General features: G+C 41.4%; 1 protein-coding gene across 2 annotated transcripts in view; it reads left to right on the top strand.

Annotated features, from left to right (window-relative positions):
* Positions 1–12,407, top strand: part of INTS9 (integrator complex subunit 9) — a 97,934-nt gene extending 85,527 nt beyond the window's left edge. For both annotated transcript variants that reach the window (XM_081269238.1, XM_081269237.1), the window contains 3 exons: positions 1,162–1,260; positions 9,059–9,199; positions 11,023–12,407. In XM_081269238.1, the coding sequence (XP_081125364.1) occupies positions 1,162–1,260; positions 9,059–9,199; positions 11,023–11,199 (417 nt within the window). In that variant the 3' untranslated portion in view covers positions 11,200–12,407. The remainder of the gene's footprint in view (positions 1–1,161; positions 1,261–9,058; positions 9,200–11,022) is intronic.
* Positions 12,408–12,618: the final 211 nt, after the last annotated feature.

The raw sequence follows: 12,618 nt of genomic DNA, 5'->3' as shown, positions 1-12,618 counted from the left end.
CCCTACCCCCACCACAGCTCTCTGGGTAACACATCAATCCTTCAGTGCAGCCTCCACAGTTATCCTTCTGAATACTTCAACTGGAACTTTAAGGTAATGGCTGAATGGTTTAGACTCCTAGTTGCCCAATCCATTAGGTTAATAGCATCTTCATTGGATTGGTTTTGTTTCAGTAATTTGGCTCTCATGATAAACTTTTTTTTTCACCACTAGGGGAGAATTGAAAGCAGGTTTCCCACTCTAAAAAGGAAATTTTGGTTTTGTTGTTAACATACAAGTTGAGCTCATTATTCCCACTTCTAATTTTATAGTGATTTAATATATTTTAGCATTTTATTTTTCTCATCTTAAAATAAAAGACACTGGCCTGGGCACTTGGGATTATTTTTGTCTGACATTTGACAGTGGCTGGGGTTGAAGGGCTACATTTAGATTTCAATACTCTTGGCCGTCAGGCCTCAAACTTTCTGGTCTCAAGACTCCTTAAAACTTCGGATCCGTGGGAGCTTTTGTTTGTGAGGGTTAGAGCTATTGATATTTACTATATTACAAATTCAAACAAAGACACTTAAAATGTTTATCAGTTCATTTTAAAATAATGCAAACCCATGATATGTTAATGTTATTAAGAATAAGGACAAAAAAACAAGTCCCAACACTAGAAATAACACTGTTGGATATCTGCTTGATATTCATGTGAGGACTGAGCGTGTGGTGGCATTGTGCCTCGGGAGGCTTTTTCACCTCACCCTAAGTATGTGGTTAAGGTTATTCCAAAAGCTTCAGTTTTAAGGACTACATAGTGATCTGTCATAAATGTATCATATATTTAATTATTCATTTACTGGTGGGCATTTATTACATTTTTTGTTTTCCTATATTGTAAATATTTTAAATTTGTAATTCTTTTTCTTCCTCAAAAGTTATTTGGTCATTTTAGATTGCAATTCAAAGGAGAAAATAGTAATGATCTTCACTAGAAATTCAGCCTCTTGCGTGATTTGGTACCCTTTCCACCAGGCTGAGCCTTTGGGGTCACCATCTACCAGGAAGGTGGGGCCAAAACCCAGTGGCCTCCTCACTCCAGACCTTGGACACCTCAGCTCAGCACCCTTCCCTTCTGATCAGGGAGCCCACCTAAAACCCCACATTTCCTTTCAGCTCGCGGATTCCCTGGTGCCCATGGAGATCAAACCCGGCATCTCCTTGGCAACTGTCTCAGCTGTGCTGCACACTAAAGATAACAAGCACGTGCTTCAGGTACCTCGGGCAGGTGGGGAGCTGGGTGGGGACCCTGGAGAGACCCTCTCCTCAGGATGGTCTTGGCAGCTGAGCCAGCTCCCTAGGTAACATTTCCCAAAGTAGCAGAAACTGGAGGCCAAGCTACTTAGTGCATATTTGAAGCAAAGATGGCACTTCTTTAATATTTACTTTTAGTTGTATTTTTATTGATTTTTATGTGGTGCTGAGGATGGAACCCAGGTTCTGGCACATGTGAGGCGAGTGCTCTACCGCTGAGCCACAACCCCAGCCCCAAAGGGTTCCTTTCTACTTATTTTACTGAAGATGAGGCCACACATTGTCCTAAGTGGCAGGCACAGCTCTGGAAGCCATCAGCATCACTCCCAAACTTCTGTGCATTCCCTGGAGGAGTGTTGGTTGAGCACCTCCCCTCTGCATGGCCAAGTGGGTGCCGAAGGGAGACCTGAGAAGTAGCAGGTACAGGCGCTCCCTCCAAGGTCTGGAAATGCAAGCACACCCCTCAGACTGTGAAGGCCTGAGGCCTGGCACAGGTTGGTGGCACTTGTCTCTTTAGAATTCCTTTCAGACTTCGAACTCTTACTTTTGTGCCCCTATATCATGGGCTCCTGCTTGCCACTTAAAATGTTGGCCACTGAGCTGTGTCCTTAACATACATTCTCCTTATTCATACCCCCAAAATCCCCTTAAAATTCTCATTTTATAGGCAGTTTATCTGACTGTTAGATTCTTTTTTTTTTAATTGGTTGTTCACAACATTACAAAGCTCTTGACATATCATATTTCATACATTAGATTGAAGTGGGTTATGAACCCCCAATTTTACCCCAAATGCAGATTGCAGAATCACGTCGGTTACACATCCACAATTTTACATAATGCCCTATTAGTAATTGTTGTATTCTGCTACCTTTCCTATCCCCTACTATCCCCCCTCCCCTCCCCTCCCCTCCCCTCTTCTCTCCCTACCCCATCTACTGTAATTCATTTCTCTCCTTATTTATTTTCCCATTCCCCTCACAACCTCTTATATGTAATTTTGTATAGCTATGAGGGTCTCCCTTCATTTCCATGCAATTTTCCTCTTCTCTCCCTTTCCCTCCCATCTCATGTCACTGATTAATGTTACTCTTTTCTTCCTACTCTTCCTCCCTGCTCTGTTCATATTTGCTCTCATTATATCAAAGAAGACATTTGGTATTTGTTTTTTAGGGATTGGCTAGCTTCACTAAGCATAATCTGCTCTAGTGCCGTCCATTTCCCTGCAAATTCTATGATTTTGTCATTTTTTATTGCTGCATAGTATTCCATTGTGTATAGATGCCACATTTTTTTTATCCATTCATCTATTGAGGGGCATCTGGGTTGGTTCCACAGTCTAGCAATTGTGAATTGTGCTGCTATGAACATCGATGTGGCAGTATCCCTGTAGCATGCTCTTTTAAGGTCTTCAGGGAATAGTCCGAGAAGGGCAATAGCAGGGTCAAATGGTGGTTCCATTCCCAGCATTCCCAGGAATCTCCAAACTGCTTTCCAAATTGGCCGCACCAATTTGCAGTCCCACCAGCAATGTACAAGTGTACCCTTTTCCCCACATCCTCGCCAGCACTTGTTGTTGTTTGACTTCATAGTGGCTGCCAATCTTACTGGAGTGAGATGGTATCTTAGGGTGGTTTTGATTTGCATTTCTCTGACTGCTAGAGATGGTGAGCATTTTTTCATGTACTTGTTGATTGATTGTATGTCCTCCTCTGAGAAGTGTCTGTTCAGGTCCTTGGCCCATTTGTTGATTGGGTTATTTGTTATCTTATTGCCTAATTTTTTGAGTTCTTTGTATACTCTGGATATTAGGGCTCTATCTGAAGTGTGAGGAGTAAAAATTTGTTCCCAGGATGTAGGCTCCCTATTTACCTCTCTTATTGATTCTCTTGCTGAGAAAAAAAACTTTTAAGTTTAATTAAGTCCCATTTGTTGATTCTTGTTATTAACTCTTGTGCTATGGGTGTCCTATTAAGGAATTTGGAGCCCAACCCCACAATATGTAGATCGGAGCCAACTTTTTCTTCTATCAGACGCAGAGTCTCTGATTTGATATCAAGGTCCTTGATCCATTTTGAGTTAACTTTTGTGCATGGCGAGAGAAAGGGATTCAGTTTCATTTTGTTGCATATGGATTTCCAGTTTTCCCAACACCATTTGTTGAAGATGCTATCCTTCCTCCATTGCATGCTTTTAGCCCCTTTATCAAATATAAGATAGTTGTGACTTTGTGGATTAGTCTCTGTGTCCTCTATTCTATACCATTGGTCCACCCGCCTGTTTTGGTACCAGTACCATGCTGTTTTTGTCACTATTGCTCTGTAATATAGTTTGAAATCTGGTATCGCTATACCGCCTGATTCACACTTCCTGCTTAGAATTGCTTTTGCTATTCTGGGTCTTTTGAATATGGGTCATATGAATTTCATGATTGCTTTATCTATTTCTACAAGAAATACCGTTGGGATTTTGATTGGCATTGCATTAAACCTATAGAGAACTTTTGGTAATATCGCCATTTTGATGATGTTAGTTCTGCCTATCCATGAACAGGGTATATTTTTCCATCTTCTAAGATATTCTTCTACTTCTCTCTTTAGGGTTCTGTAGTTTTCATTGTATAAATCTTTCACCTCTTTTGTTAGGTTGATTCCCAAGTATTTTATTTTTTTTGAGGATATTGTGAATGGAGTGTTTTTCCTCATTTCCGTTTCAGAAGTTTTGTCACTGATATACAGAAATGCCTTTGATTTATGCGTGTTGATTTTATATCCTGCCACTTTGCTGAATTCATTTATTAGTTCTAGTAGTTTCTTTGTAGACCCTTTTGGGTCTTCTAGGTATAGAATCATGTCATCTGCAAATAATGATAATTTAAGTTCTTCTTTTCCAATTTTTATGCCTTTAATTTCTTTCGTCTGTCTAATTGCTCTGGCCAGTGTTTCGAGAACTATATTGAATAGAAGTGGAGATAGAGGGCATCCCTGTCTTGTTCCGGATTTTAGAGGGAATGCCTTTAACTTTTGTCCATTCAGAATGATGCTAGCCTGAGGCTTAGCATAGATAGCTTTTACAATGTCAAGGTAAGTTCCTGTTATCCCTAGTTTTTCTAATGTTTTGAACATAAACGGATGCTGTACTTTGTCGAATGCTTTCTCTGCATCTATCGAGATGATCATATGGTTCTTATCTTTAAGTCTATTGATGTGGTGAGTAACATTTATTGATTTCCGTATGTTGAACCATCCTTGCATCCCAGGGATGAATCCTACTTGATCATGGTGCACAATTTTTTTGATGTGTTTTTGTATTCGATTCACCAGAATTTTATTGAGGATTTTTGCACCTAGGTTCATTAGAGATATTGGTCTGTAGTTTTCTTTCTTTGAAGTGTCTTTGTCTGGTTTCGGAATCAGGGTGATGTTGGCCTCATAGAATGAATTTGGAAGAGCTCCCTCTTTTTCTATTTCCTGAAATAACTTGAAAAGTATTGGTATTAATTCTTCTTTAAAGGTTTTGTAAAACTCCACTGTATACCCATCCGGTCCTGGGCTTTTCTTGGCTGGTAGTCTTTTGATGGCTTCTTCAATTTCATCCATTGATATTGGTCTGTTTAAATTGTGAGTATCCTCCTGACTCAGTCTGGGCAAATCATATGACTTAAGAAATTTATCGATGTCTTCACTATCTTCTATTTTATTGGAATATAGGTTTTCAAAATAATTTCTAATTGTCTTCTGTATTTCTGTAGCATCTGTTGTGATATTGCCTTTTTCATCCCGTATGTTAGTAATTTGAGTTCTCTCTCTTCTTCTCTTCGTTAGCATGGCTAAAGGTCTGTCGATCTTATTTATTTTTTCGAAGAACCAACTTTTAGTTTTGTTAATTTTTTCAATAGTTTCTTTTGTTTCAATTTCATTGATTTCCGCTCTGATTTTAATTATTTCTTGCCTTCTGCTACATTTGCTGTTGTTTTGCTCTTCCTTTTCCAGGGCTTTGAGATGAAGTGTGAGCTCATTTATTTGTTGGTTTTTTCTTTTTTTGAGGAATGACCACCAGGCGATGAATTTCCCTCTTAAAACTGCTTTCATTGTGTCCCATAGATTCCGATATGTTGTGTCTGTATTTTCATTTATCTCTAAGAATTTTTTTATTTCCTCCTTTATGTCTTCTGTAACCCATTGATCATTCAGTAACATATTGTTCATTTTCCATGTGATGTAGGATTTTTCCTTCCTTCTTTTATCATTGATTTCCAGTTTCATTCCATTATGATCAGATAAAATGCATGGTATTATCTCCACCCCTTTATATTTACTGAGAGTTGCCCTATGGCATAATATGTGGTCTATTTTTGAGAAGGATCCATGTGCTGCTGAGAAAAAAGTATATCCATTTGATGATGGTTGATATATTCTATATATGTCAGTTAAGACTAGGTTATTGATTGTGATATTGAGTTCTATAGTTTCTTTATTCAACTTTTGTTTGGAGGATCTGTCCAATGTTGAGAGAGGTGTGTTGAAGTCACCCATAATTATTGTGTTGTGGTCTATTTGATTCTTGAACTTGAGGAGTATTTGTTTTATGAATGTCGCAGCACCATTATTTGGTGCATAAATATTGATAATTGTTATGTCTTGTTGGTGAATGGTTCCTTTTAACAGTATATAATGACCTTCTTTATCCCTTTTGATTAACTTAGTCTTGAAGTCGATTTTATTCGATATAGGGATGGCCACCCCTGCTTGCTTACGAGGACCGTGTGCGTGGTATATTTTTTCCCATCCTTTCACCTTCAGCCTTTATATGTCTTTTCCAATCAGATGTGTCTCCTGGAGGCAGCATATTGTTGGATTTGTTTTTTTAATCCATGATACCAGCCTATGTCGCTTTATTGAAGACTTTAAGCCATTAACATTCAGAGTTACTATTGATATATGGTTTGAACTTCCATCCATGTTGGATTGTTTATCCTTTTTTAAAAAAATTTAGTTTCTCCATGATTATCTTTCCCCTCGCCCTCTGTCTTTACTGAGGCACTTCCCACTGATGGTTTTGGTTATTGTTTTTCATTTCTTCCTCGTGTAGTGTTTTGCTCAAAATGCTTTGCAATGCTGGTTTTCTGGCTGCAAATTCTTTTAACTTTTGTTTATCATGAAAGATTTTTATTTCGTTGTCATACCTGAAGCTTAATTTTGCTGGATACAGAATTCTTGGTTGGCATCCATTGTCTTTCAGTGTTTGAAATACATTGTTCCATGACCTTCTTGCTTTCAGTGTCTGTGATGAAAAATCCGTTGTTAACCTTATTGGTTTACCCCTGAATGTAATCTGTCTCCTTTCTCTTGTAGCTTTTAATATTTTCTCTTTGTTCTGTATATTGGATATCTTCATAACAATGTGTCTTGGCGTTGGTCTACTGTGATTTTGTGTGCTCGGTGTCCTGTATGCATCTTCAATTTGTATATCTGTTTCCTTTTTTATTTCTGGAAAGTTTTCTGTAATTATTTCATTCAGCAGGTTACTCATTCCCTTGGTTTGAATCTCTGTACCTTCTTCTATCCCGATGACTCGTAAGTTTGGTTTTTTTATGTTATCTCATAACTCTTGGATGTTTTTCTCGTGATTTTTTACCAGCCTTTCTGAGTTGGATAGACTCTTTTCAAGATGATATATTTTGTCTTCATTATCTGACGTTCTGGCTTCTACTTGCTCTCTGTTAGTGATACTCTCAATTGAGTTTTTAATTTGGTTTATCGTTTCCTTCATTTCTAGAATTATTGTTTGATTATTTTTATAATCTCTATCTCCTGATAAAGATGCTTAACTTCTTCTTTTATCTGTTTATGTAATTCATTCTCAGTGTGTTCTTTCGCTGCTTGAATTTGCTGTCTTGTATCCTCTTTAAGGTTCCATTCCATCTGTCTAAGGTGTTCCTTGAGTTCTTTATATGACCATTTTTCTGATGACTCTAGGTCCTCCTGAATATTTAGGCTGTCCTGCATTGTTTGTACTCCTTTTCTTCCTTGCTTTTTGAAGCTGCTCATGTTACTTCTTGTTCTGTGTGACTGCTGAGTTACTGTTTACTCCTATAAATTAATTTGATGCTTGGGAGGAAAGGTATTAGAAGGGAAGGGAAGAAGTCACTAAAGAGAATGAGAGTAGGCAGGTAGAATTCAAGGAAGGGGGGATAAGAAAAATGAAAAGACAAAAGAAGAAAGAAATAAGAACTAAAAAAAGAAAAAAAATTTAAAAAAATAATAATAATTTAAAAATTAAAATTAGAAGAAAAAAATTAAAAAAAAATTTAAAAAAACAACAAGAAAGAAAAATGAAAATGAAAGAAAAACCCAAATCAAGAGAAAAGAAAAAAAGAAAAAAAACTAGTAAATGCAGTCTTAGAGTTTGATTAACTTCTCTTCCAGTAGGTGGCGCTGTGCCCACCAGGTCAAGTTTCTCCTGTCAATACGCAGGAACCAATCACTGTGCAGCAGCTCCTCCCAGACTGGGCGAGTCTCCAATCCTGAGTGTCTAGGGCCTCCTCTTGTGTCTAGTCACTTCCCACTTTTCCTCTAGCCAGGCCCCTCTCACCACAATACTGGCTACACGCCAGGTCTGCTGCTCCCGGGAGCCCTGTTTTCATGAACGACTGGGCACACTCTTCCAGTTTGCCATTCCCTCAGACCCTAAGTTTGTAGAGCTTGGGGCTGAGAATCCTCAGCGAATTTTACTTGCCCTCCGGTAGCCACTCCCCCGTAGCTGGTGCAAGAGACCTCAGCAGTCAGCCCTGGTGGGAGCGGTAGTCCCGCGCCACGGGTCCCGCACCACCTCTGATTCCCTTGGGCTGGCTGTAGCACTCACGGGAGAGCTGGGCGGGGCCCTTACAGGAGAGCTGGGCGGGGCCCTTAAGGTTTCCCCGATGTGTGGAGAGGGAAGGCTAGGGGATTACACACCTGTAGCCGCAGGTTTCAATGAAGTTATCTCCTCCGCCGCAGTCTGATGACGTCAGTTCTCTGCCATAGTGGTGTCTCTTGCAAATGGCGACAGTTCGTTTCCCTTTGCCGGGCGACCAATGCAACGGGTGGGTCCTTACTGTCTCTCCCAAGCCCCGTTTCAAACCTGTGGCCACTACTTATGAAGGCTCGGTAGGCATTTACCTCCGTAGGATGAGAAGGGCTGACCAGATGTTTCAGCCGGATGGATTAATGCTGAGACACAGCTGTTTGTCTGCGGGAAGCAGGTGAACGGGAGCTTGAATTCAGCCGATCATGGCTCAGTGTGTGTTCTTGGATCACTTAGATTTTAAATTGTCACTCATCTTATCAGCTGTTTCATTTAACTCGGCAGCTCACTCGCGCGGTGAAGAGTCTGCTCTATGGTGCTCCGCGGGAGGCGGCGGCGGCGGCCCTTACTGTTAGATTCTTGAACAAAAGTTTCTTCAGCTAGAAGATGACAAAGCTACATCAGCCCCTCCAGCCAGTGTCCTTAACCACTATTAAATTGAATTGATGGGAAATTTAAAGAGAATTTTGTTAAAAGGCACCTAAGATGTTGATCCATGTAGATGGTTTTGCACTGGCTCAACTGGAGCCCAGCTGATAGCCTGGACTTGGGTGCGTTTTCACACCACTGGTAACTGCAGGTCCGAGAGCCCCCACTACCTCTACATCAGAGGAGAGGCTTCTGCAGGACACAACAAAACAGATGTCTTAAGAGGAAGTGCTCAGTGAGCTCTGTGCTTTTTTCCTTGCCCTAGCCACCTCCCAGACCCACCCAGCCCACCAGTGGAAAAAAGAGAAAGCAGCGGGTGAGTGAGGACATTCCGGACTGCCAAGTGCTGAAGCCTCTGCTGAGCGGCTCCATCCCTGTGGAGCAGTTCGTGCAGACCCTAGAGAAGGTGAGCAAACACCAGACTGAGTGTGGGCCTGCTGTCTGTTGCTCATGGTCATTCCCTAGCTCCAAGGAACATGTGTTGCCATTTTCACTGAGATCCCACTGTCCAAAAGCTGTTGTCCTCTAATGTCTCTCTGGTCCAAGGTCAGTCGGGACAGAATCAGCAAAAGATTTACAGAGTTGAGCCAAGAGAATGCCTTCCTTCTCCAGGTAGCCCTGAACTGTTTCTCACCACCAATCCTGTCCTTCCATCCACTACTGCTAGGTAGCTAGCAAAATGCCTCTCCATACCCACTTGCTGTAAATCAGGAAGACTGAGAAACAGCCCATCTTCAAAAACAGGTGAGGCAGGCTAGGGAAGGCTAGGATACACAAGGGTCTATCCGTGCTGGAGCCACACTTTTCCACAGAAAGGCCACTGGCTGTCTAAGCAGATCTAGGTCTCTATTCAATTGGGAGGATTTGGTGTGTCAGAGGAGGGGATCAATGATGCTAGGTCCCTGGGAATTGGAAAATGGGTCCAGCAGATAGGGTCAGTCATCTGGGAGCACACTTATCCTGTCTTTCTCTCTCAGCAGCCATCTCTACCCACTGGGCCCCCGTGGCTGCTTCTCCCAAAAAAGAGATTTCTTATAACCTGAAAGTTCTCTAATTTTAGCTTCAGCCTCAGGACTTTATAAATTCTAATGCCAACAGTGATTGCTAGAGTGCTTACGAGGAAGGGGAGGGATTGCTTCAAGATTGTGCTGTTGCACGCCTCTTATGAGAACTGTGGTTAACTCTGGTGACTCCTAGAAAGACAAGTCCCCTGCTAAACTATTAATAATCATCTTTAGTTCAAACTAAGTATCTCAATTGCCAACTTTTCTAGCCTTAAAAAATAAAGGCTTCCTCTTGAGTAGGTTTCAGCTTTCAGTGTTCTGAACCAGCTCTCCTCAACCCTCTTACATGTGCTTAAGTGATCATATTGGCTCCACCTTCCACATTACATTACAGGGCTCCTGGTCCCTGGTCATGGGCCTGAAGTTTGACTTCTTTTTGAAACATTTGGGAATGACTTGCTTTCCCTGCCTGGCTTATCCACAGACCAACTGTGGGTCCCTGCTGAGTGTTCCCTTGGGCCTGTCTGCCTTACCTCGTAATTGCAAGAGAAATCTCAGTACCTGTCCAAACCCATGCCAGAGCTCAGTGCACAAAATAGTCTCCCCCTAGTAGTGCTCTTCACTTCTTTTTCTAATTTATACCTGATTTGTAAGAAAACTCCATACTTAGCATTAGAGACAGCTGGAAAGATGATTGTCCTGCTGCCTATCTCCTTCCCCCATGAAAGGGATTTGCCAAATCCCAAGGTCACTGGTACATGCTGTGATGAAGAGCATTTTCTGGGAGCTCACAACAGCTGAAACTTACGATGTGGCCTCTTTGGGGGGGGTGGGGGGGGAGCACGCAGGTGCAGAGGCCCAGAATCACCTGGCATCCCAGACTCCTGAACACGGGGCCCTGGATGTGCTCAAGTCACTTACAAAAACCTGAATGGGTTTAACAGGGATGACAAAATGGGTTGTGGAAATTGTCATGTTTTCATGAGATTTTGCATGTCAGGGCCTCTTATAAAGTATATGAAACTATGGTAGGATTCTGTTGCTGTGGTCAGCCCTGTTAATCAAAAGAGTTGTACTGAGGAATATCAAAATGCCTCTTCCTAGAGTTTAGTCAGGCCTAGGAAAGGTCATTTTTAGATCCTGCAGTTTCAAAATATCTTCCTTTTCAGTCAGCCCTTACTTTTCAGAGTTCCACCCTCCTCTCCTTTTCTTTCTCCCTGTACAGCATGGCTTCAGTGATATTAAGGTGGAAGACACAGCCAAGGGCCATATTGTTCTGCTCCAGGAAGCTGAGACACTCATTCAAATTGAAGAAGATTCAACCCATATCATTTGTGACAATGACGAGATGCTGAGGGTTCGACTACGGGATCTTGTCCTCAAATTCTTACAGAAGTTCTGAATGGGACATAAGAGTCATTTCACTCCTGGGATCCTACAGTCCTTCATCATGGCTCCCAGCACTGGCCATCTGAGGAAGGGCAGGAAAGGCCTTTCAGTGTGTCTGGAATCCTCTGGCTTCAGGAATGAAGAGATGGCGCTGGAGGGAAATGAGCTGAAGCTGTGACCAGGATCTTCTAGTCCAGGCAAGAACATTCCCTTTGAACTTTAGAATCATTTTCAACTCTGGTTTTTGAGTAGCTGAGGGGTGACAGAAGCCCTTTCCAAGAGGCTCACAGTGGACAGGGAAGTAAAGGGTGACTGGCTTGTTGTCTCATATGGCCCATGTTTGTTTTTCATGATTCACTGGCTCTGGGCAGGGGAACTAGTGTTTGATTTTATTTACCTGCCTTTAGTGCTGCAAGTAATAAGATGATCCCCCAAAATAAGCCGTCTGTCCTTACACAGAATGGCCCATCTTTGTAAATAAAATGTATTTTTATAGAAGTATCTGCATTCTATTGAACCTACAATTTAAACAATGATTTAGTGGGGGTGGGGGGCAGCGTAAACTAAGAAAACACCATCGCAAATTTTAGTTTGTGTACATTTGATCATACAACCCAGCATTGTTTACAAAAAAACATTTCTTAAGCTTGAATACCTTTTAATATAATTTACCTAGGCCTGTAATGAAAAACACCGACAGATCCATGATACCAGCCTTGACTTTCCAGGGAGGCCCTAGCAAGTACAGTCATATATTGCATAACACCAATGGGTGTATTGTAAGATCATACTACCTGGTGACACTGTAGACTTCTTTATATTAAGCATGATGTTCACCAAGTGACAGAACTGCCTTTCCTGCGGATCCTCAGGGTCTACTCAGATGCCCACAGCTACACAGTGAGGTCCACATAGTGAGCCACATAGAAAGAATGAGGTCTTAGAGAAAAGTAACCTCTACTGCATTTGAAATAATGCTGGGTATCAATAGTTTAAAGCCAATTTTTACCAGATCACATCTAATCCCAGTGTAGACTGGAACCCACACTCCAGCTATCTATGTCCCTTGTGGGCCAGGGGAGCACAAGCCTGTGGTGAGCCCAGTCACTGCTCTCAGAGTCTGACTGAAAGCCAGTCATCCCTCCAGTTCTAACAGCTGAGTTTCACAACAGGAAAATAACGCAGGAACTATTAAAAAAAAAAAAAAAAAAAAAAAAAAAACTCTAGAGAACTAGTGGCTCAGGATTTGTGGAGAGTTGATCTTCAGTTCTCTGGAGTGATTTTATCACTGGGAATGAGTTGTTCTTTAGAGGCGTATTAGATTATGGTTTGGATATGAAGTGCCCCCAAAAGTTCCTGTATTAATGGCAGGAACCTCTAACACCTTGAAGCAAAACAAATTTTTCCTTCTGTAAGTTGTTCTTATCAGGTA

Source organism: Spermophilus citellus (assembly GCF_964194105.1).
Source record: "Spermophilus citellus genome assembly, chromosome: 16".
NCBI classification, from domain to species: Eukaryota; Metazoa; Chordata; class Mammalia; order Rodentia; family Sciuridae; genus Spermophilus; species Spermophilus citellus.
This window is presented reverse-complemented; position numbering and strand designations above follow the sequence as displayed.